The sequence below is a fragment of the Astatotilapia calliptera genome, chromosome 7, assembly GCF_964374335.1.
Source record: "Astatotilapia calliptera chromosome 7, fAstCal68.1, whole genome shotgun sequence".
NCBI lineage: Eukaryota > Metazoa > Chordata > Actinopteri > Cichliformes > Cichlidae > Astatotilapia > Astatotilapia calliptera.
In genome coordinates, this window is record NC_137428.1 from 7,799,660 (window position 1) to 7,826,176 (window position 26,517).

Consider the following 26,517-nt stretch of genomic DNA (forward strand, 5'->3'; position numbering starts at 1 on the left):
TGTGGTGATGCAGTTTTACACCCGTTTGCACATCACTATGATAGGTGAAAGAAGACATATATACCAATAATTTAGACGATCTCTGTGATATATAGTGTCCTTCTACTGCTGTTAATCATAAACTACAAAACTGTACAAGCTGAAAAATAAACACATTTTAATTGTTAAAGACTTGAGGACTAATGCTGTTGTTGAGGCAATAATTACATTTTTCTTTTCCCTTGGCCTTCTTTTGCTTTTTTTTTTTTTTTAGCATGCTAGAATATGCAAGCTAAATATATACAAAATATATACAAAAGATTTTTGGACATCTTCATGATTATTCATGCTTTTATTTCTTTAAAATAAATTTGACTAACCGACAAGCTAAATTTAAAAACCATTTAATGTCAAAAGCTCACTAAACAAAGGCATTTTAAACCATTAATCGGATTCTTCAATAATGGATCATGCCATTTAACTGTACGGCACTTCGCATCATGCATTAACAACATTAACATTACGTGTTACAGTGAAAGAAAAATGCCTGAAATAAACATCCGAAAAACAAATAAACTGCGACTGAAAAGTGTGATGGGTTGCGCTGTGCAATATTAACGATGCACGCTGGTTGAAAATTCATGACATCCACTTCAATAAAAGATCAAAATCTAATATTACAAAATGATTAATCATCCATCCATTTTCTTCTGCTTACCAGAACTCGGGTTGTTGGGGCAGCAGCCTAAGCAGGGAAGCCCAGACCGCCCTCGCCACCTCCTTCAGATTATCTGGGGAAACATGAAGGCTAGATATATTCTCTCCAGTGAGTCCCAGGTCTGTGCCAGGGCCTCCTGCCAACGGTAAATGGCCTGTATTTGTATAACGCTTTACTTAGTCCCTAAGGACCCCAAAGCGCTTTACACTACAATAGGACATGATTGGTTGGGACACCTTGCCAAACCTGGAGGTGTCTGCCTGTACTGGCTCCTTTTGACTCTACTCAGAGTCCGTCCTGAGTGACTGAACTCTTCACCCTGTTGCTAAGGGAAAGTCCATGCAACTTTTAGAGAAAGCTAAATTTTTTTAGCCTTTAAAAGAACTAGCAATAACAATGTCAATAAAAAGATCAGGCCAAGATTAACGAATTTAAGTTGTTTTTTCACCAGCCATGCTCCATCTGGTTAGGACAAAATTATTTAAAAAAACATTGGGTATCAATTAAAATGTAAAACAATTAGATTAGTATTAGTACATCTGGTGCCAATAGCAATGATTATTTGGCAAATCTACTAAGCTCGGACATCCCTAATTTCTATACCTTACAAAATGTCATCTACATTATAACAAAACATCTGCACTTTCAGTCAGTGAGCTGGAGCCTATCATAGCAGTCACCGTGTGGACAAGTCACCAGCATGGCACTCCTGACAAAGAGTGAAACATTCAAGTATGTGTGTCCTTCGGCTCCTAGGAGGAAGTCAGAGTACCTGGAAATAATTCATACAGGCACAAGGAAAACATGCAACCAAGTCTACATAAAAAGACTTTTTGAATTCAGAACCTTCTTGCTGTGAAGTGCTAACTAATACATCATTGTGCTGTCACAGTGAAAAAGTTACTTTTGGTTGACCCCTTACACACAAGGAGTCACCACAGCAGGTAGCTTCACATGATGAATCTCAAAGTCTCAAATCTCTAGTCACTCTAAAAAGCTTTCAAGGTTTCTGACGATTCAGTTAATTATTTGTGTTTATTTATATTTATCCCTAGCAGAAACATCTTGTTATAAAAAGCATTAATGACATACACACAGTGTAAAACTGGGTTACAAAATTGTGAGTCAGGCGGCAGTCAAAGGTAGTAGCCCTGGTGATCCAATCCTTGGCTGCTGAAATTAGCTCTTGAGACATGGAACTACACCTTTCTGGCGAGGAAGTGTTGTGGAAATTTTAACAATAACCTGCAACTGACAAGTAATGTATTAATGTATTAATGTAATAATAATAATAATAATAATAATAATAATAATGTAAACTTTATTTTTTACTTTTAACACATTGCAATGTGGAGAAATCGTTCAGATCAAACGCCAAACATTTTTATGAGGATGGACACCGCCCTGGACTCTTTTATACCTTTCCAGAACACTCTCAAACAAACAACATCTCTATATCTTCAGTCCCATCCTTAAAACCTTCTCCCTCAGAGAGAGAATTATGACCTTGTTTTCTGCTTAGCCATCACCTAAGGATTTAAATCCCTGATAAGTAGAAGGCGTCTCACTATCTGTTTTATGTCTCCCATTACAATGGCCTCACTGTGTGTGTGGAGCATAAGGCCCACTTGTAGTGCACATGCATACAACTAAGTGACAGGAGTGCTCTTGCTATTCTAAAGTGATATGATTAAAATATGTGATTAATGCATGAGAAAAGAAATCTGCCACCACAGAAGGAAACTGAGCTAGTGCATGAGGTTGAGCTAGATATGGTTTGGCTCTACTCAGAGAACAGCTTGGGATCTAGAACCACCTTGAAGTATACCAGTGGACACTACAGTGGACACTACAGTGGACACGACATATGAAGGGAGTCATAAAGCTGCTGAACAGCAGCACTTCATTAAACAGGCAAGTAAAATCTACCCTGTTAAATATGCTTCATTCAAAGAGATACATGTTGAGTGAAATTATACTGGCAGAAGACAATTAAGGTAAATGCTTTGTTTGCCATTTTTATTCAGAAATGTGAAATTGTGGCAAGCAGTTTTATTCCTATAGGACATAGTTACCAGCATAAAAAAAGAAAGTTTTATTATATTTTGGCAAACTAATCATAAAATGATCCTGATTCTGGCCCTGAGCTATTAGCAGTTTCTTTTAGAACAAACCATTTATAGGCAAATACCAAATCAAATCAAATCAAATCAGTGGATTACTTGATGTTAATGAAAATGAATTTGTCTTTTCCTTCCCTGACTTCAAAGCATAGTGACGGACAGAAATATGGGAAGTTAAATCACCTGTTAGGTTATGCTGTGTATGGCAGGCAGAGTTGCGGACCCAATATGGAGACTCAGAGACAGGACTGAGCTCAAAACAGCTTTATTTTGCTGGTAAATATGAATACAGTGGTCGCTCGTTTATCGTGGTAGTTACGTTCTAAAAAATAACCCGCGATAGGTTAAATCTGCAAAGTAGCCAACTTTACACACTTTATACACTTGTCTCAGACAGGCATGACTCTCTCAAACTCTCAAAGTTCAAACCTTGGTAGAAAAATAAGTCCAGTATTACAGAATGAAACCAAAGGCACCCACAGATGCCTTTGACTGTGAAAAACGTTTCATCAACATTGTTGTGTTTGTTGGGGAGAAAACTTACAAACATACAGTACAGCCCTTCAGAGTCACACTGCTAGCGATCAAAGATTTATGTAAAGTTGACAAGCTTTACGCATTCTGTACTGTACAGGACCGTAGCACGAGATTGATTGACAATGGTCTACAGCCAATCACGACACAGAATATAATGCACTGTAAAAAAAAACAACACACACACAAAAAGCATGTAAAATTGCTCAAAGGCCGTGAAAGATGAATCGCGTTATAGCGAGGGACCACTGTAACTTCACTGGCAGGGCCCCAGATATACAAACAGGTGGAACACGCAGCTAGAGAAAAATAACGATGAGGAGCAGGAGGAAATGCAGACATTATATATACATGATCTAATTGAGACAGGGAAGCAAATCTGAACATGATGCACACAGGACAAGTGACTATCAGAATAAAACAGGAAGTATGAGAAAAACACACTGAGACTAAGTCATACAACTTGGCGTGGAAAGACACGCGTCAGACTTCATTTAATTTACTCAAATTCACCAAATCATCATATTTACCTCACCGTTGGCTTTTACATGACCCAGTTTTTGGTTTTTGGTTTCCTGAATGCTGCTTTCTGTATATTTGAATCAATCTGATTTGAATGGACCCTAGGCCATACAAATGAACCAGTAAAAATAATAATTCAAGCCATACCCCAAAGCATTTTATTGGCCTCACCAAAGACAGTACCCACTAAAAAAAGAAGCTTATAAGAGAAGGTATAAAACCAATAGTTGAAGGTTTAAGGAAGGCAGGGTTAAAAAGAGAGTGTCCAGATTCCCTGTGCAATACACCTTTGTTTCCTGTAAAGAAAGCACCCCCATCACACAGATGGCAGCCAGTGTAGGGCCTCCAACCACTAAACAATACTGTCCTGTGTGCCGGAGAATCTGAATGCTTTTCAGTGATAGACTTAACTAACGGTTTCTTTTCTGTAGCAACAGTATTGATCTCGCCCCTGAAGCTTCAGAAACAAATACACAGATTACTGACACTAACCAAAACATGACTACTAACTAACCACTAACCACACTCTGAGGCAGGTAAAACAAAATAAAAACAAGATCCAGAGAAAGTATTAGAAATAGAAACTGGTTACTCTGATAAGAATGTATAGCAAGATTGGATGTTCTAGACAGCCCAGCAATCTGTGGTTTCAGCCTGTGTGCCCTGTGTTCCAGCAAGACCACACCTCGGCAATGTGCCATTTAGACTTAATAGAAATAACAACCCAAAAAGCCTAAAGTATGTTCTGCAGCTGTTCCCAAACTCCTCACTGCCTAATGACACTGCTTGTCACACTCACCACTATTTATTTCCTGCAGTTAAACCACAAGTCCCTCCTGATGCACTCATGTAGTCTGGAAACTAGACTTCCTTCACAAGGGCCGGTGAAGGTAGGAACTTGGGTAAGCTAGAGTGGTGCAACACTGCCATAAACATAACCTCTGACGCCAATTTCTATAAGGGATGCTGGTTTTTAAACTATGCCACTGGCAGAGCAGATATTTGGTGGCTGTGTGGGAATAAGAAGCTGCGCGCTAAACTACCTGCGGAGTGGAAAGGTACATGTGCCATAGCTTATCTTGTTATGCCTTTTACAGTGACTATTAATAAAAATGTTGATTGGATAAATTACCTCATTATAATCAACAAAGATCCTTGAATCACAGTAGAGGGGTTTTCAGAACAGCTGCAAGCAACCTCTCTGATAACATGGCAAAACAGAATGGCATTAGATATGCTAATAGAGTAAGTAAAATGTTCAGATCTAGCTGTTGAACTGTCATACCTAGCAATACTACTCCTGATGGATCTATGACAAGAGCATTGGTGGGATTAACTACACTAACAGAGGAGCTGAAAACTCAGGGGGCAGACAATCCATTAGACGAGATGGAGCACTCTAATCTGTTCTGTGTTAGTCTCTGTAGCAGTTGCAGGTGCTGTTGCATCCCGTGTCTGAGGGGACCGGCCCAAAGACTCATCACTGTTTTTTGAGAAGCCAATAGAAGAAAATGTGTCATTGTGTGACAGTTTTAAGACAAAGGAGGGTGGGATTGATAAAACATAATAAAAATAGGCCCAAAGGTTGATAGAGACTGCTGTGGCGAAGACGTACCTATCACCAAATCCACACATGGACCAGTATTATCATGAGCTGGAGAACAGAGATTATGAAGGCATAAAGGCAGTAGCTGAAGTGTAAAGCACTTAGGACGAGCACATTGAAAATCAGAAGAGACACAACTTAGCCTTGATTAAATGACTGTATATGCATATATACTTTTATCTATAATGTGTGTTGTGTCATGCTTTATTTTAAAGCATGATTGCATAAACAGGAGGGAAATGATGGAAATAATATGTTATGGAATGTTCACCGTTCGAGGAACTTGCATGAAACCTTGTATTTGATGTTTTCACTCCCTTGAAAGAATAAAAGCTCCAGTTGTTGACAGTTGTTCATTTTTGTTAGTTTTTATTCTGATAGACTACATCTCTGATCATTTTCTTCTTCCTTGTTTGGTTAAATACGCAAGAGGGTAATGAGGGAAGTGGAAACACCTGGGGAGACACAGCTGACACAAATGAACATGATGCCACAGGAAAATCAGAATAAAAATGGAAAAATCGGTAGACATGATAGCACAAGCTTGACAACATGAAACAGACAAGAAACATATGTTAGACTGACACACAAGACAGGAAAAGCCTCACAAACACAGAGACATAGGTGATAACACAACTAGACTAAACTTCAATAATACCACATGAACTTAACATATTTCAATATAACAAAAGGAATCAAAACTACAAAATAAACTCAAACTGCTGCAGACCCCGCTCTTGACACAAGATCCAATCAGAATGAAATAAGTTGTGTAGAAAGGCAGGGTGAGTTTCAGTTACACATTTGGTGCATGACTGAAGAGACTGACCAACATATTAGCAAATCCACATGTGACTCTGTAAACCACTTCAAAATCAAATTTCAGCTAAGGAGATAACTGACTTGATCACCGTGCTTTGGCATATTTAAAATATAATATTATTTCTTTAATGCCCGATATTTTCCGATATGTAAATACAAGTGTGTACACAAACACATGATATGAAGAATCTGCTATCACACTCTTTAATTCATCCACTTGGGTCAGGTTCACACATGTGGAACAGAATTAATCACACATCAATGCACCCTGTCACTTTTATACACCACGACATTTATTTGCGCACATACTTAAATTTATATGTATATTTATACCTATATCTGTTTATCTATTTATCTTAATATTTATCTATCAAAATCTATGTTTTTACACTCACTTTATATGAGTGCTTGATGTTTGTTGTATATTTGCTGCTATGACAACTCAATTTCCCTCTGGGATTAATAAAGTCTCTCTGATTCTAAATGTTGTAGTAGACACAGAACCATAATTCATACTGATCAGAACATAATCGGGTATAAATTTAATCAATAAGGGAGAGTTTCCCAGACAGAGATTAAAGTTAGTCCTAGATTTAAACAACCTTTAAATGCAGACTAACAGAACTCTGTTTCCTCAGTCAAAGTATAAAACAGTACTAGACTAAGCCTTTTCCTAACTAACAAACTTGTTTCCTGAAGGAGGATTAGAGCTAATACAGGCATAAATTGAGGTTTAAATAAAAGCTCCCAGCAGGCAGGTCTAACTTTACATTAGTGCTGTTTGCTGAAGAGGACACATGGATTACTTGGAGTATCTCAGTGATGGTCACTGAATACCACCTGCTAGACAAATTCTTGCTGACAGAAGTGACCCACTACAAAACATCAGTTTGAGACTGTTTTTGAATGCATAAAGTAAATGCTGGGGGGATCATTTCCCTTTTGGAACCCAGTCTTTCATCTGTTAACCAAAGAGGACTGCCTGTTCCAATAAGTCTGCAGGTGCTCATAACCTTATGTTTTTCGGCATGTAAATGGCCTGCATTTGTATAGCGCTTTTCTAGCCCATAGGACCCCAAAGCGCTTTACACTACATTCAGTCATTCACCCATTCACACACACATTCACACACTGGTGATGGCACCTTTCACCAAGAAACTGGGGATTTATGTGGAGTTAGTGACCCAACAGCGTGTAAAGTCTTTCACAGAGTGTTCAAGGCCATTTGTGTATTGAGAAGACAGTACATAAACTTCCCAGATGATGCCCAAGTTAATTACAAGGTAGAATTTTATGACTATAACGAATGGAGACATTGAAAGGCAGACAACATTCAAACGAGATCTTTAGATATCCTTCAGAAGCCTGGAGAGGTTAATATAGGTTAATGCTGTTTTGTAGTGCATTTCACTCTTGTTATCTTAGTAAAGATAAGCAAGAGTGAACTTTTGGGGCAATTGTTAGAGCACGTACTCTCAGGAGAAACTGTCAGTTAAAAAAGCAAGAAACTGAACAAAAACTGAAAATTAAGTAGGAAAACCTTAAATTTAGGGAATTTGTGTCACAGGACAGAGTGGTCAGTACCAAAACTGGACTCAGGTGCAGAAACCCAGAACAGAGACAGCAGGTGGTTTTACAATATATTTATTGGTTAGACTAAGAGGCAAGGACAAAACACAACGAAACACAGAACTTGATGTGGCGTGAAGTGGCGTGACCTGGGTAACGTGGCTCGGGGATCTGGAGGTTCCTGATGGAGTGTGGTGGCAGGACAGCAGGCAGGTGAGGCTCAGTGTGATTTCCAAAATGGTGGTTTGGTATCCTGAGTCTGAGAGAGGAGCGTAAGCCAGAGGGTTGAGACAAGGTGAATCCAGGAACTGTAGCACAAAAAAATTATGGTCAGCAAGGAAAATCACAAAGAGAGCTTGAAATATGAAAACCAGCTACCAACATGGGTTCAGCTCCAGGTGAGAGGAACTGGCCAGGAGTGGATTCCAGGTAGGCTCAGGACTCTGATAGAAAATTCCAGCCGCACACCGAGGCCCATGACAATTTGTATACTAGTCTAAGCAGCCTTTTTTTTTTTTTTTTGGGGGGGGGTAGTAGTCTCCTAATTTTCTAATAAAGGGATCATGCGGCCACTTTGTTTGTCGCGCTCAGTCCTGTCGCCCATTTGCAGATCTGCCTTACATGCCCAGCCATATCCATCAGGTTAATCCATCTAATACACTTTAATTTGCATGGTTAAAACAGATTTTGAAAATCAGTCATTGGCATTACCACCTTTTTTCTCCAACACAGCCTGAACTATAGCTTTCTTGTAATTCTTCTTCTTGTAGTTGTAGTCTTCAGGAAGTAGTTCTCCAGGCTTCCGAAGGATTTGTAAAGCTCTCATTTGAATGTTGGCTGCCTTTCGATATCTCCATTGATTATTACAACGACACTGCTTCAGTTTCCAACATAACAACAAATGGACCTCCAATCCATGACAGATCTTCCACTGTTTTTGTTGATGGCTGTAGACACTCCCTGTTGTCTCTCTACTGACCTCCGTCTGTTTATAAAACCTGTTGTTAGGTGTCATTTTTGAATGTTTCATAGCTCATTGTTAAGTGACTCAATAAACAAACAAAAAACTTTCTTCTGCACAAGGACTAGACTAAAAAAGATTTATAAAGTAACCAGTGTCCAAAAACCAACGATTTTGATAAAGCTTGGCGACCACTAAATGTATGTATGTTTGTAGTAATGTATGGACTATATCTATGTTTTTATGTATATGTATAGAATAAGGCTGTAGATAATGATATGTTTCCACATTTAAATATATCCACTATCAAAAGTTAGTTTTTGACTACTATGAACAAATATTCTCTAAATATATTATTAGCCCCTCTCTTATTATTATAAACATTTAAATAGTGATAGGGCCCAAATAAGGTGACTCTCGGGCTGTATAAGTAGGTCTCTGGTCTCTGTTTCATTCGTATTCTTCTAAGCTACAGAAATTTTAATTTAATGTGACTGCTGGTGAACCTTTAAAGAGGTTGCCTCCTGGGGAAAACCCAGAGCTCTATCAAACAACAGTAAATATTTTTACCATAGCAAAAGTTAAACAGAAGATAATTTCTGCATAGTAACCATAAACTAACACCACTCTTGACCTGAGTGGCCTTGGCCTCCAGAGTCACCCTCTGGTTATAGTTCCTGAAGAAATTCGGTGTCACATCAGTGGTGCCAGCTTACCAACAATCTGCATGTACTGCTTCACTACATCCACGAACCTACTCTGAGGTCTTCCTCTTTTCCTCCTGTCTGCAGCTTCATATTCAACATCCTTTCTCCAATATATTTACTATTCCTGTTATATACTGATTTCTAATCACATCCATCCTTGTTCAGTACCAATGAAAATCTTAACATCCTCTACCCTTCTACCTCCTGCTGTGCCTCCTGTGTTTTGTTACTACCACTTTTCCATATTACCCCTGACAGTAATCTCCACCCACTCCAAAATGCCTTTACTCTCTTGTACAATGTGTGTTGTTTTGGATGGCTGACCTCAGGCATTTAAACTTATTTACTTTCACTATCTTTACTCTTTGAAAATTCACTTCTCCACCTATCTCCCTATTATCCAGACAAGTGTATTCTGTCTTGCTTCTACTGGCTTGGGGGCGCTTTTATAAAGGAAGCAATCCTTGTTGTACGTTACATAAAAGACTTCCTGGATTTCTCAACACAGCACATCACACCACTACTAGTTACTAGCACAATTTAAAGAAATTCGGAGACTTTTGCAAAGTACTGTATAACAAAAGGGTCCAAATAATACAGATTGAAACCAGCAGAAGGAGAAATTCCAGAAAAGAAATGGTAGAGAACTGAATTCTAGGAATACACAGGACACATGACAAGTCACAAAGGAATGAAAGATGTAGATTAATTCAAAAAAACATATGGAAATTATCAGTTAATAATAGAGGTGAACCTAACAAGGACAGTGCAATCATCAAGAAGGAGCAGCACACACAAAAACGGAAAAAAACACCCTATCATATAATTATTTCTGGTTATTTTAAATAAACAGAGTGGCAAACTTTGCTTAAGCCGCTTACCTTAATACTGAGCTCTGTCTTCTTACAGTTTGAACAGATAATTTGGCCATTAGTGTGGCTTTCTACTCAATTTCCCTATTGAGCTGTGCAGTAATAGATCAGAGAGGCTGTTAACCAGTGTTGGGTAAGTTACTTTAAATTAGTAACTTAGTTACATTACTAGTTACTTCTATCAAAAGTAACTCAGTTACTTCAAGTTACTCGTTACTTTCAGAGTAACTAGTTACTAGGGAAAGTAACTTTGGTTTTACTCAGAATTCTCTTGTTAATGTGTTGCTTCCATAACTTTGCCAGTCTTCTAGCTTGCTTACTTGCCACAAGTGCACTGTGCCACCTACCAATAGAAAGGAAAAAATAATGTGCACATTTCCACGAGGGAAATCCCACGCCTGATTCTATCCTAGCCTGCTTTTTACATCCAACACAAAAACTGCAGTCGAGGTGCTTTCGATTGTACTCAGAACTCGGAAATTCTGCCTTCTGAATAGGAAGATGTAGATAACACCAGACTGCAGATGAGCTGCACACAGAGCTGGACTGGGACAGAAAAATCGTCCCGGGCATTTTGACTAGAGACCGGCCGCCATTATAGGAAAAATCATAAAGCCTTTGAATAAAAATAAACACTGTTGTGACAGTGATGTACACTGTTCTGATGGTATATATGTATCAATTTATCAATTGTTTGTTGCAAGACTCAGATAATTATTTTTTTACAAGTGAGACATTTTAAATGAGAATAAGAAAGTATTTCTTTGTGCCCCACTTTCCCTTTTAATGCCCTACCTGGCCCCCTGGCAACACTTTGCTAGACCCGCCCCTGCACAGTTACCAGCTGTCAGCTACTTAGAAAAGGATCCTGGTGTTATTTGTCTCTCAGAAACAGTTCATAACTTCCCTTCAACTCATTCATGTTAACTAAAAGGTAAACCTGTTTCTCCATCACAGCTCTGATGATCCAGTAAGGACATCTCCTGGTTTCATCCTCATGTTTCCCTCTCATCACATAACCAAACCGACATCATGACCAGCAGGTTTACAGCTGTGGCTCCAGCAAACATCAGCTGATACTAGAAATTAATATTAAATAAATTCTAACAACAGCTGATCAAGCTTAAAAGTGCAGCTGTTGTTTAGCGCGACATCCGCTGGTTTCCTCTTTCTGGCGCAAAGTGGGCGATAAATAAACAAGAGAGAAAAGCCGATCAGCTGATCATTGATCAGTTTCATGATTGAAGTAGAATCAGGAGAGAGAGAGGGTGAGAGGATGAGAGAAGAAGAGGCAGCTGTGCAGCGTAAACACAGAATAACTGCAGCTTTGTGTCTTTTTCATTGTAGCTGAAGTCCAGGACAAACTGTTCCTTTTCACCTAAATACGAAATACATGATATTTTCTCTGAATACGAGACGATTCTGTTTTTTATGGGACGGTTGGCAACTCTAATAATTAACCTTATGAACAAAATAAAGTTCAACATCAGTAACATAGCACCACCCAGCTGTATAGAAACTCCGTCATGCTAGCTAGCACGAAGTACGAAAAAGTCAGCATAACGAAAATAAACTCCAACTAAACTTGGTTCATATCTGACCCAGATGGACTGCAGGTCATAACTTCTTACCTGAAGTTCAGTTCACCTGACACTCTCGGACCAGCGGCTGCTTCGGGTCTCTGCTCCTGCCTCCCTTTTCCTTCATCCACCTGCTGGCCTCCACCACTTGCTAATGTTACTGAATCTGTGGAAGCTCCGCGATGCCGCCACACGAAGTAACGAATAACGAGCCTATTTAAATCCCAGTAACGAGTAACGCGTTCCCGGTTTTGGCATAATAACTAGTTACCGTGCTCGTTACCACAATAATAACGTAATTACTGTAACGCGTTACTTAATAACGGGTTAGTCCCAACACTGCTGTTAACATAGCCTCTTTTATCCACCTCTCGCGGAGACGATTACAGTAGTTAAATTTAGTGATATCTTTTAAAAGTGGTCTTACTTAATATACCAAATAACTGATGTTTTGTTCAATATTGTGGAGTTTAGACACATGAGGCTATTTGCAGCGGAAGGTCAAAATAACTCATTGTCTTTGGTTTCCTTACTTCCCTACTACTTTCAGCTGTGCTATATCATTGCAGACAGAATGTACCAGCCGCTTCTCACTATTTACTTCCAGAATACAGTCGTTCTATTATCTTTTTAAATAAGGGGTGAGGCTCAGCATGCCCTCCCACTCATCTCCACAACAACTGTCACATGATTTCACTTCCACAAACACGCGGTCATGTTGATTTTAGTAGGCAGTAAAACAGGAAATATTTAAGTTTGCCCTTCAAAATAAAATGCGATTCGGGGCTTCTGTCTTGAACAGTTTCAGGCTAAATACATTTGTCTTGAGCATATTTTCCTTTTGTACTGCACAGTAGCTTTAGTTATTTAAATAACAGTTATCCTGGTTATTGGCGGTATGATTTTAGATGGAAGTTCACAAATCCTGATTAAAGATGGGGATGCCACTTGTGAACAGAGTGCTTTAATATAAAATATCTGCTGACACCAAGGTCTTACACATGCATTCAGGGCTTCCTGTCTCACAATCTTCACATGCATCTTAATTTCTTTCCATCTAACACCATGCATGCGTGAGAGATCATTTGAAAAAGCAAACCGCCACAGGTGATGTTTTGTAAGTTAATCACCTTTTATTTTGAAGGCAGCATTTGTGATCTTCTACTCTTATGTTGCGGAAATTGACATTTCTGGACGGTCCCTGTTACGCCACTTGCCACACCGTGTTTATTACCTGGGACGTTGAAGGGCGCGCAGTGGCTACCTTTCAGTGTGACATTCCTCTCCTCTCGTGGTCCTTAGCCGTGAGCATGACTCTGTGTCTGGGATGTCTGTCCGTTCTCGTGGCTCTTGCTTTATCAGTTTATGTTCTGCAAAAACTCTGCTTCCCATACTTTTGGAGAGATCTTCTTTTTCTGCAGAAAGTCGTCAGATACGGTGTGAAACTGGAGGTATTCAAGCTGACTTCCAGCGTGCGCACGGTCCTGGACAGGTTCCTCCAGCAGGTACAGCGCATCCCGGACAAACCGTTTGTAATCTACGACGGGAACGTCCACACCTACCGGGACATTGATCGGCGTAGCAATAGACTGGCAAATGTGTTCCTGGAGAAAGCCAACTTGAGGAAAGGAGACTGCGTTGCCTTGCTCATGAACAACGAGCCCGACTTTTTGTGCGTTTGGTTCGGGTTAGCGAAGGTCGGCTGCTCGGTTGCTTTCCTCAACACTAACATCAAGTCCAAGTCTCTGTTGCACTGCTTTAACTCCTGTGGAGCTAAAACTCTAATAGTTGGTTCAGGTAAAAGTCTCATTTCATTGAAGCGGTATACACCACAGTGGCTCTAGAAACAGTTTTATCTTCATGTACAGCACTCAACATTCTTTCTCGATATTTTAATATTGTGTATTGATAGTTTTCTCTATATATATTACGCAATATCTTTTATTTTTGTCTCAAATTTGTCCTTGCAATGTAGCACAGGAGCTTATTCTGCCAGTAAGCTTTGTGTGTGTTTCTATAATTAAGTTAATCCACTAGTAGGTACAAGTTCAAAATGATATATTAATGCTAAAATATCATTTCTATCGTCCATTAGTTTAAATGGTATTTTATTTACATTTTATTACTATTTATTATTATTATTTATTATTATATTTTACTTGCTTTCCTGAACAGGGAAAAAACGTTTTAGTGGTTGACTGTAATGCTTGACTAATTTCTGCAGACTGAAATTCGGGTCTAAAATGTGAATTTGTTGTTGTTTTAAACACGTTTTTGACATATTTCCAAAATATTTGTTTTCTTCTTATTAGGAGAAGTGATCTAATACGTTTGTTAAGCACTGTAGATTTACATAAGAAGCAAATTTACACAAATAAAGTAGCAGATATTTGCCAGTATAGAAACAAACAGGTATGCTGTCCACCAGGGTTTCTGCATCTTCAGAACCCATGCTGGCTGTTACCAGTTTTACCACATTTTCCAGTTAGGTAAGGGTGGACACTGGGGACTGGGCAGTCTTGGCTATCTTCTCCTGACTGGCTATACCACCAGCCACAAGTAACCTGGTACCCTCCACCAGAGCTTTGTCTGTCTTTACAATGTATTCCCTGTAAAAACGTACTGAAATCAAAAACAATCACAGGAAAAGTCATTATATGATATAGTTTATGCAAAAATATAATTATTGTTATTGTTCATGAATTTTACATTTCATTTATATACTTGCATTTCTGAACATAAAAATAGCACCTGAAGTTATGGTTGATTCATTTCTGACTACTCAAATTTTGGTATAAAAACATGAATTCAGTTTCAAGTTTGGACAAATTTGTAAAATATTTGTTTCCTTTTCTTTGTTTTTACGACAGGCGAGCTAATGAATTTGTTAAGCAGTGTAAAACACGTGAGGATTTCACCTCTCAAGTACTGCGAATAATGTTTCATATTAGGCCTCTTTAAAGTTTAATTGGCCAAGTAATGAAGCCGCAACACTAAAGTGCGGATTTATTAATGGCAGATATACGTTTTAAAACGTGCATGCAGTTTTGGTGTAATTGTAACTTTTCCCAGTTCTGATAGTCAGGCACATCTTTGACAACTTTCATGTTCTGAACTGCAGGTATCAAACCTGGCTTACTTTCACTTATGGATGTCATGATTAATTAACTTTTCCCTTAAGTAGCCTTAAGTGAAAATCATATGTACTTAATGCTACTTATGCATATTACTTGACTCAGTGTACTTAGTTACTTCCCTGAACTCACAAGTGAACCAACACCTGTGAGTAACACATGAATAATAGATGACAAAATAAAATTTGATGAACTTAATAGCTCCTCATTAAAATCTTGTAACTTGCTGATCCCTTGTAAGATTTTTATAAGTTTGTGTAATGTTAGCTGCAATTTAAATATAGATCATTCCACAAATCCACAAATCTGCTTTGGGATGGAATTTATTCAGAAATTCAATGGATGGATCAAAAAAATTGGTGATAAGCAAATATATGTTTAATACAAATTAAGTTTCACTGAAAGTTTCCTGTTTGTACATTTAATTGGATTAACCATGTCGTAATCATGTGACAGAGTGACAGATTGCTCAACCAGACAAACATGATGTTGTCAGAAATGCTGTCCTCACTACAACCGTGGTTAGTTTTTAGAGTTTACACACCCCAGTTTTTCAAGTTTTTTATTGAAAATCGTGCAGTTTAATGCCTCATTGGATTCTGAAATGAAAGCAAAATACAAATAAGTAGTTGGAGTTAAAAAATAAATCAGAGAATCAATTTATATCAATTTATATACCAAAATGTATTCTAAACCTTTGACACATCAAAGTAGCCACCTTGTGGCAGCTTTAACAGCTGAGCACACCCTTGGCAATCTTTCTACAATCTCAGCATGTTTGTAGCAACACACCACTTTCTGCTGTAAAGTACTGTTCAGCTGATGCTCACTCGGGTATGGTACCACACAGTGGGTGCCAACGCTGCTTTTATACAGACAGAGGGGGTTGTTAGTAATCCAGCAGCACCAGCTTTCAAGGCTTGATCAACCTCCATTGCCGTAGAACAGCTTTAAATTGTGAACCCAGACTTTTTTTTGCTAGGCCCCGCCTTTGTTTTTACAGTAAAATCTTCTTATTGGAAGCATATTTGCCGATGCTTCACCTTCTGCTTTGCATTTCTGTGGGAGCCCCGTCAAAAACCTGTCTATTATGCGAGCAGTGTCCAAGGATTCCTGTTTCTTTCTTTCTTTCTTTCTTTCTTTCTTTCTTTCTTTAAATTCATGACACGTAGTGTATAGGTTAAAAAAACAAAACAAATTACCAACTTTCTCTTATGCTGAAGAAATGGCTGCTATGCTAACATAATTACAAATTATGTTTGCAATTATTAGAAATATTGTTTTGCTTCTACTATTTCTATAATTCTGTCTTCTGAATAATGGAATACATAGACAGCTTCACTGTGAAGAAACCATTACATGTGTGACTTAAGTCCTTTCCGTTCAGGTACCTGACAAAAACTTCCTGCAGGAATTTTAAGGTCAGTCATACAGAAAGATATTTGCAAACACTGATGCAGTTCCATTTTCACCTACAGTCACTACTTGCACTGTAGGTAAAAAAAAAAAAAAAGGCACATAATGATCCATAAACTACAATTAAACGTTTTATTCTGTGAGATTAAGTGTCATGGTATATAATTGGCTTCCTGTTTGCAAGATGCTTCTACGTCTCACTGAGAAAACACATTTGTACATGTACATTTGCAATCAAACCTTCCTAAACCTAAATTTTCAGTTTTAGGATCAATTTAGTTTACAGGAGTAAGCAAAGTCAAGGTAACCTTTTATGATATAAGTGTCTCTATGTCTTAGACTTAGTGGAAGACCTGGATGGCATCCTAAACAGTCTGCTGTCGGACAACATCCAGGTGTGGGCAATGAGGAGCTGGACCAAACACACGGAGGTGCACTCTCTGCTGGATAAGCTTGAATCTGCATCTGAGAAGCCTGTACCAGCAGCACTGCATGCTGCCACTTCTCTCAAAACTCCTACACTCTACATCTTTACGTCAGGAACAACTGGTGAGTGTATATATATATGGTTAGAGATTGACAAGGTACAACACAAATGCTACAGCAAGGGGGAGCCAGGACGACAGGTCATGGGGGGGGGGGGGTGTATCGTCACCCGCATCCGAGATTGGGTACCAAGCCCCAAGCGCGCTGGAAGAAGGATCATTGAGTGCGAGAGGAAATGACCTGAGAGATGGGATCATGGCGAAGCTTGACACCTGGATCCTGCGTAGCTACGTGTCATGGTCCTGGGCCATGTGGGCCCAGTATTCTTAGTTTTCATGTATTTTTGTATTTTGTTCTTTATTTAGGCCATGCTTCCTGGGTTGATCTGTTACGTTGTTCCTCATGTGTTTTCCCTTCGTGACTCTTACCCCCTGTGTGCCCCTCTGTGTATTTATGAGCCCTCGTCTCTCTTTGTGCTTTATTCTATGTTTTCCCTAGCCCGTTATGTCTGCGTTCTTCCCGTGCTCTCTCTCCTCCTGTCTGAACCTCTGTGCCTGTACCCGTCAGCGTTATGTTCACCCCGCCCTGTCTCGTTATGGTTATCTGTGTCACCTGTGTTCCCCGTGTGTTCCCACTTTCCTCGTTAACCCTCTGTGTATTTCTGTCTGCGTCTTCCTCTGTTCGGCGTCGCGTTCTCCCTCATGTTGTGTGTAATTCTCCCCGTGGTTCGGTTCCTTGTACAGTTCATGCGTTAGTTTTCCCAGTTTTAGTTTATTCTGTATTGCTTCCCGTGGCCAGCAATAAAGCTGTGTTTTTTGAGTTTATCTCCGTGTCTGTGAACCTGCATCTTGGGTCCTTCCCCTGCCTGCCACACAACGTATCATGACAGAAGAACGCGACCACAACATGGACCCAGCAGTTCACAACCCCTCCGCGGACCGACAGTACGACGCGAGCATGCCGGACCCAGCGACACAAAGACTGGAGATTGTCCGGACAGTGGAGTCGCTGTGCGACAAGTGGCTGCACTGTTCCAGTGAGGAGGAACGGGAGGAGTTCGCCCGTCAGGTAGGGGTGTGCGTGTCTGTGTTCCCCTGGTTATGGGAGACGCTGCACCCCCTCGTCAGCGACCTTCTCGTCTCCGCTCTCCGACTCCGTCCGCAGCAGCGGCCCGGTGGGCGTGCACCTTCACCAGAGCCGTGCCATCGCGCCGTTGCCCCGCCGCCTCATGAGCCAGTGGCGGTCAGAGTCGGAACGGTGAGGCTCACCACGGACACACCATTGGCTCACACTTCATCAGCTTCCGCATCTTCGCCACCGCCTGCCTGCACGGAGATGCCCGAGGCTGTTGACTTCGGTGAGGAGGAGCGGCAGCAGGTGTTGCGAGCGTATCGGGAGGATGAGCTACGCTGGAAGCCCTGGCTTATCTCCGAGGAGGAGCTTCCGCCAGCCGCCCCGCCTCGGACCGGCCGCCCGTCCTCGCTGCCTCGATCGGACTACTCTTCTCCCGCTTCCTTTCTGGCGCGGATGTGGTCGGAAGACGAGGAGCCAGTCATCACAGAAAACCAAGTTCCATCCGCGTCCACTTCAAGACGGAAGCGGCGTTCACGTCGCCGTCGCTCATCGCTACGGCATGTCTCGCCCTCCACTGAACGACACGAGGAGGCTGTGGAGGTAATGGATTTCGACCTCGAGGAGCGGCAGAGCGCCGCATGCGCGCAACTGGAGGAGGAGCAACGGGGGAAGCCAGGGCTCGCTCCTCACTACGGTGAGATTTTCCGCGGGACACGCCTGGCCTTTGGGGGCCCCCGGAGTTGCCAGGAGCTCCCACCTGACGCTCCGCCAACACTCGCATCCTCAGCCTCTGCGTCACCGCAGGAGGCTCCACTTTCCGCGTTAACGGGGCCCACGGCCAAGAAAAAACGGCGTTCGCGTCGTCACCGCATCACCCGATGCTCGGAGGTGAGTGAACCTGTTCTGTCAAGCCAAGTTTCCTCTGAGCGGGCGGCATGTGAAGTAACTACAGACTTAGCCGGTGATATGGCTAGCAATGAACTATTCACCAAGCCACAGGCTAGGGACAGTCCTTCTCAGCCGATTATGACTGCTTCACTCAATCCTGCAGGGACCACAAAATCTACACATAGACTGAAAGAGACTTCCACTGATTCTCAGGGTAATAGTGTGAGTAGTGGGGTGAAGGTGTTTCCTTTTGTGTCTTTTACCATGTCTGAGGTTCCATCCAAGTCTGAGCTATCTGTTTCTGAGCCTGACCTCAAGAACTGTGTTTTCTCAACTCCGGGGCCCTCTGAAGCCACAGTAAGCAAGGATATTGCAGAGTTGGCAAATCATGGATTAAAGTGTAACATGACTAGTGATCCTGTTTTCCCTGCTACTCTTGTGTTTAATGAACTGAAAACGGTGAACGCCGATCATAAACTCACTCTAACCTGTCAAGATGAAAACATAAATGCTGATCATGGTAACCTGGACTGTGTAACGTCACAATATGAATTCTGTCTTCCTGAAGGTCATACACAGGGTGATTCTGAACTGTTTTGCACCAGTACCTCCACTCAGGAGATGGAGGCTGAGATCAGGGTTAATGTGACACCGTTTTCTCCTGTCTCTGTGAACTCATCACTGGATAAGATTTTAGCCTCGAACAATGTTGTAACCACTCACTCTCAGCCTGAAGTGTCACCTGCTTCAGTTAATGGTTTACGTACCGTTTTGCCTGTATCTGTCTCTCCACTCAATATAGTCATCACTGCGGGTGCAGGTTCCAACAAACACATCCATCCAACACACCACAGTCATGCTACCACGGTGACATTGGTTAGGTCCATACCTGTGTGTTTACTGTTTTTTCAGGAGTTAGCTCCTGATGATCTAAGCCTTGTTTTTGTGGATCGAGTGGCAATTCTTGTTTTCCGTATGGTTGAACCAGCTCCTCTGAGCCGCACACTACCATCGGTTAAGTCCAACCAGCTTATGTTGGCCTCTCCTAGGATTACTGAGATTGGGCCAGTAACCTGCGAGCCACCTTGGACTGATGCAGACTCTGGGAACCTAATGATTGCTGGCTCTGAACTGGTGGTCCCTACCACTGTTCACTTCACGGTTTTTCATGCCAAGATGTTAAGCCCTATAGACTGTTTTCTACCTGTTTTCTCTCTCTCTGGGTTTGTGCCTCAGCAGCCTGTGTTTCCTCAGCTCCTAGTCCAGCCAGGGGCCTACATAACTGTTTGTCCTGCATCTGCTGTTGGACTCCCAGGTGTGCCTATCCGGCACCCTGCGGCGACACCATCGCTTCACGTCACGTTAGCTGGAGGGTCCGAGGGGCCCGTTCAGCCACCTGTCTCCGCTGGAGGGTCCGAGGGGCCCGTTCAGCCTCCTGTCTCCGCTGGAGGGTCCGAGGGGCCCGTTCAGCCTCCTGTCTCCGCTGGAGGGTCCGAGGGGCCCGTTCAGCCTTCTGTCTCCGCTGGAGGGTCCGAGGGGCCCGTTCAGCTCCCTTCCACGTCGGCTGTACAGGCTGCTCCTCAGTCTTCTAGGAATGGCGTGAGCTTTCTCTCCGCCTCGGACTGCCTTCTGCTTCAGCCGTCTCTTCCAGCTGGAGAGCCCGAGGGGCCCGTTCAGCTCCCTTCCACGTCGGCTGTACAGGCTGCTCCTCAGTCTTCTAGGAATGGCGTGAGCTTTCTCTCCGCCTCGGACTGCCTTCTGCTTCAGCCATCTCTTCCAGCTGGAGAGCCCGAGGAGCCCGTTCAGCTTCCTTCCACGTCAGCTGTACAGGCTGCTTCTCAGCCTTCTAGGAATGGCGTGAGCTTTCTCTCCGCCTCAGACTGCCTTCTGCTTCAGCCGTCTCTTCCAGCTGGAGGGCCCGAGGGGTCCGTTCAGCCTCCTGTCTCCGCTGGAGGGTCCGAGGGGCCCGTTCAGCCTCCTGTCTCCGCTGGAGGGCCCGGGGGGCCCGTTCAGCCTCCTGTCTCCGCTGGAGGGTCCGAGGGGCCCGTCCGGCCACCTGTCTCCGCTGGAGGGTCCGAGGGGCCCGTCCGGCCACCTGTCTCCGCTGGAGGGTCCGAGGGGCCCGTTCGGCCACCTGTCTCCGCTGGAGGGTCCGAGGGGCCCGTTCAGCCTCAAGCCTCGTCAGCTGGAGGGTCCGAGGGGCCCGTTCAGCCTCAAGCCTCGTCAGCTGGAGGGCCCGAGGAGCCCATCCAGCCACCTTCTGCTACGCCTGGTCCAGCCTGTGCTTCGTCCGCTGCAGCAGCCTCCGAGCCTTCGTCCGCTGCAGCAGCCTCCGAGCCTTCGTCCGCTGCAGCAGCCTCCGAGCCTTCGTCCGCTGCAGCAGCCTCCGAGCCTTCGTCCGCTGCAGCAGCCTCCGAGCCTTCGTCAGCTGCAGCAGCCTCCGAGCCTTCGTCAGCTGCAGCAGCCTCCGAGCCTTCGTCAGCTGCAGCAGCCTCCGAGCCTTCGTCAGCTGCAGCAGCCTCCGAGCCTTCGTCAGCTGCAGCAGCCTCCGAGCCTTCGTCAGCTGCAGCAGCCTCCGAGCCTTCGTCAGCTGCAGCAGCCTCCGAGCCTTCGTCAGCTGCAGCAGCCTCCGAGTCTTCAGCCTCGTCTGTCGCGGCTTCGGCCTGTGCTTCGTCTGGTCCTGTGCCCACCGGGCCATGGCCAGCACGCCTGACACTGGAGAGCCGCCGCTGCCTTCCGCGCGGCCGGCCCCCTGAACTGCTCCGTCGTCTACTTCGCCGCCGCCCCTGCCTTCCCCGCGGCCGGCCCCCGGAACTGCTCCGTCGTCTCCTTCGCCGCCGCCGCTGCCTTCCGCGCGGCCGGCCTCCTGAACTGCTCCGTCTCCTTCGCCGCCGCCGCTGCCTTCCGCACGGCCGGCCTCCGGACCAGCTCTGTCACCTGTGCCACCCGCCTGGTCGGCCCCCCGACCGTGTGACCCGTGAACTCTTGTGCCTGTGGGCTCTGGGTCGGCCCCCTGAACTTTATTTTGACTACAGTCATGTGCTCCTGTGTTTTCTGTTGTTTGTTTTGTTTCCCGTTCTGGTCCCTCCGTCCTGGTCCCCCGCCTCCCGCCCTGGGTGGGTTGTTTTCTGTTTTTGTTTCTCGGGTTTGGGCTGTCAGGAGCCAGCCCTTTAGGGGGGGGTGGTGTCATGGTCCTGGGCCATGTGGGCCCAGTATTCTTAGTTTTCATGTATTTTTGTATTTTGTTCTTTATTTAGGCCATGCTTCCTGGGTTGATCTGTTACGTTGTTCCTCATGTGTTTTCCCTTCGTGACTCTTACCCCCTGTGTGCCCCTCTGTGTATTTATGAGCCCTCGTCTCTCTTTGTGCTTTATTCTATGTTTTCCCTAGCCCGTTATGTCTGCGTTCTTCCCGTGCTCTCTCTCCTCCTGTCTGAACCTCTGTGCCTGTACCCGTCAGCGTTATGTTCACCCCGCCCTGTCTCGTTATGGTTATCTGTGTCACCTGTGTTCCCCGTGTGTTCCCACTTTCCTCGTTAACCCTCTGTGTATTTCTGTCTGCGTCTTCCTCTGTTCGGCGTCGCGTTCTCCCTCATGTTGTGTGTAATTCTCCCCGTGGTTCGGTTCCTTGTACAGTTCATGCGTTAGTTTTCCCAGTTTTAGTTTATTCTGTATTGCTTCCCGTGGCCAGCAATAAAGCTGTGTTTTTTGAGTTTATCTCCGTGTCTGTGAACCTGCATCTTGGGTCCTTCCCCTGCCTGCCACACAACGTATCATGACAGCTACGGGCAATACCTGCTGCAACCATTACCGAGGCTAACCATCTGATGTACACTACAGCAGTGAGATTCTTGACTACAAGTTGAACAGCCATGAGAAGCAGTACCCTACCTGGAGAAGGAGACTAGAGACCAAGATCAAAGTAGCACGGAGGGAGGTTAGCTAACTATCGAATCTTCAGAAGAAGGTGCCTAAGAAGCAAGCTGTCCATACCAGAGGCTTTGGAAACTGCCAAGCAAAAACTCACAGCCTTGGCCTGCCACTTGAAGAGGTACACCAGGCAGGAGAATAAACCAGCTGTTCTCCACGGCACCAGCCAAGGTGCGCTCTCATTGGCAGAGCAATATGAGAAGAGCAGCACCAAGGCTGAAGACAGTGTAATACTGGAAGAGCATATGGGATAAGGACGCAACCCATAACGGCAATGCTTACTGGTTAGTCGGTCTCAGAGCAGACCACAGCAACCTCCCTGAACAGGGTCCAGTAAGATGAACAGGCACATGGCTCAATACATGAGTGGGGCACAGAAAGGAATTAGCAAGAGTACCAGAGGCCCAAAACCCCAGCTACTGGTAGACCAAACAGTCAGCCAAGACTGCCAGAGTGAATGGAGCAATCCTCTACATGGATGACATTAAGCTGTGTGCCAAGAGTAAATGAGACATCGGTTCACTGATCCACACCACCAGGATATACAGCAACGACATTGGAATGTCATTCAGACTGGAGAAGTGTAGTTAGATGATAACAAAGAGAGGGACAGTAGTCCGAACTGAGGGGGATCACACTACCAGAAGGCAACATTACAGAAATTGATCAAAATGGGAGACGGCCCCTAGGTTGGCCGAGAATGACCGAGCTAAGATCCCGTGGGACTTCCAGATACAGACGGACAAAATGGTGGTCAAGAAGCAGAAGAAGACGGCCGTAGTGATAGACGTAGGAATACCGAATGACAGCAACATCAGGAATAAGGAACATGAGAAGCTTAAGAAATACCAAGGGCTTAGAGAAGAGCTCGAGTGTGTAAAGGGTGAAGGTAACAGTGGTCCCAGGGATAATCGGAGCACTAGGTGCAGTGACCCCCAATTATTAATTAATGAGTGGTGCTTATTTATATGTTGGGACAAATTGTACCAGTTGTCCATTGTTTTGTTTTTGTTTTTTTTCTTTTGTTTTTTTTTCTCTTCTCGCCTGTCCCATTTGGTTCTTTAGCCATCAGAATTGTTGTCTGAAGACCAACAAGGATACCCAATGGATTTACTTTGCCAAATGGATCATCGTGGCATTGCCGTATTGGTCCATTTGGTCGATCTTTGTTTTTATTATTTATTATATTTTATTTTCAGATGTTACAGATGGGACAGACATGAGTGAGAGATAGGAAAGGGAGAAAGAAAGAAGAAGGAAAGGAAAAACAGAAGGGGAGAGGGACAGTGAGAAAGGGGGGGAGAAAAAAAATAAAAATCTCCTGGATCACCTGTTGAGAGAAGAATAGAAAACAAGCAAAAAAAGACAAAAAATAATAATAAAGCAACATACTAAACACAACACCATCGCATTAATCTAGCTAAGTGTAAACAGCAGTAAATACTAAATATTCAATGTTGTTGTGCAGCACGCAGGACAGATGTGCTTCGAAGTAGCAGCCAAGAAAGGTGTAATTTGGGTCTACGAGCAGTGAACACCCGTGTGCATACCTGTGTGGATCAGCGCGCTTGTATTCCAAAGGTTTCTCCATGTAACGATCTGCTAGGGAGTGTGGGGGGGCCACAGCCCCGTCCTCCAGGGTGTGAAGCAGGTATGGAGGAGATCAAAACTCCAGACATCCAGAGGCCCCCAGAACACAAGAGACCAAGGAAGACCAACAGAGGGGCAGCCGCGCCACTGTTCCAGTAAGAGCTGAGGAGAGTCCCAGATGAGGGTTCACTCAGCAGCCGCGGAGCAGAAGCCAGGGGGGGTTGCAGTGACGCGCCCGTGAGCTCCGCCGGCCGCCAGCTGTGCCTGAGTGACCGAGCCCCAGGCCGAGAGGCCGGGGGCACCCCACCCCCGAAGGGGCCCGAGCGAGCCCCAGGCTCCAGGCCCCGATAAGCGGCCGCCAAGGAGTGAGCCGGTGTGTACCTGGACGCCCATCCCCGGACTAGAGATGGCACGATACCACTTTTTTATGTCCGATACCGATACCGATATCATAAATTTGGATATCTGCCGATACCGATATGAATCCGATATAATGTTTTTTAATCAACAAAACTGTTTTTTAAATATCTTGCTGCATTTTGTATAAGTTCATACTCAAGTTTAAAACAACAACTACACTAAAGCTATTCTGTTATACCTGTATGCAAAAAAAAATATTTCATAGTTCAGCAATACTGATCAATCTAATAAACTTAAACCTGCACCATCCTCCCTATTCTGGTATTTTAAAGAGTACTTAGCATAAATATTAAGCAACCTAACTAATAGGGTTCCAACTCCCAGCAACAACAAAAATAAATAAATAAAAAATAGGGAACCACCCCTCACGCTCCACCTCATGATGCTTAATCGACGTAATCAACCTTAATTTGATGCAGTGTGAAAAAAAATGCACAGAAATCAATTATTTTTCAAGAAATATTAAATAGATTCAACATCTTTCTTCAACAAAATTGCAGACTGCACAGATGGTACCTTCCCAAAGGAAAAAGTACTATAGCTTACTAGGGTATATATATTAGACGTAATAGTTACTATATACAGTAATTGACTTCTATTCATTTTACATCAAATTAAAACTTTGAGTGTCAGATAATTATTTATTAAAAGCTAGACATTTTAAATGAGAATAAGAAAGAAAAGTATGTCTTTGTGCCCCCTTTTCCCTGTTAATGCCCTATCGGCCCCCCTGGCTAAACTTTGCTAGATCCGCCCCTGCACAGTTACCAGCGTCAGCTACGTAGAAAAAGATCCTCGAGTAGAAAGTAATATTAAATACATTCTAACAACAGCTGATCAAGCTTAAACGTGCTGCTGTTGTTCAGCCGCTGGTTTCCTCTTTCTGGTGCAAAGTGGGCCAAAAGCAAACTAGAGACACGGACTCGCGACAGAAAAGCCGATCAGCTGATCGTTAAGCAGTTTCATGATTGAAGTAGCAGCAGGAGAGGCAGTCGCTTGTTAAGCTTAACGCAGGAATGCTTTACAAACATTCAGAGATGGACTTACACACTTGCTTTACTTCTCTCGGGGATAACTTTGTCGGAGATGAAATGCCGGGTTGCTAGCGAAGCTCCACATGCTATCCAGACCACCTACAGGTCCCGCATGCCACAGCCGCTCTATCACGTGATGCATACTGCTCCGACGTGCTAACTTCTGAGGTGAGTTACGGCGTGTTGCAAGTTTTGTGAGGTGCTTTCGTGATATTTAATGGATCGGATTACATTTTTTATTTTTCTCCGATATCCGATCCAGTAATTTAGGTCAGTATCGGACCGATACCGATACGTAATATCGGATCGGTCCATCTCTACCCCGGACACAAAGAACCACCAACGCACCGACACCTGAGGGAGTCCGCCACCGGCAGGGGAAGTGGTGGTAGGTGGAGATAGGCCTCCAAACCTTGGAGGGCCTGAGGTGTCCCCAGAGAGGTGGCGTCTGATACCCAGCCTGACATATAGACACAGACATACAGGCACACACAGACACAAACATCCATTCCCACCCTCATGCTCTCATATGCACTCACTCCACACTCAACCA

The 26,517-nt window shown here is 43.6% G+C and overlaps 1 protein-coding gene across 2 annotated transcripts in view; it reads left to right on the forward strand.

Moving 5' to 3' along the window:
* Window positions 1-13,219: 13,219 nt before the first annotated feature.
* slc27a6 (solute carrier family 27 member 6) overlaps window positions 13,220-26,517 on the forward strand; it is a 31,478-nt gene continuing 18,180 nt past the window's right edge. Inside the window, exons 1-2 of one of the 2 annotated variants that reach the window (XM_026172707.2) lie at window positions 13,220-13,790; window positions 16,883-17,092. In XM_026172707.2, coding sequence (XP_026028492.2) covers window positions 13,304-13,790; window positions 16,883-17,092 — 697 coding nt within the window. In that variant the 5' untranslated portion in view covers window positions 13,220-13,303. The remainder of the gene's footprint in view (window positions 13,791-16,882; window positions 17,093-26,517) is intronic. The other variant, XM_080304100.1, reaches the window with a different exon arrangement.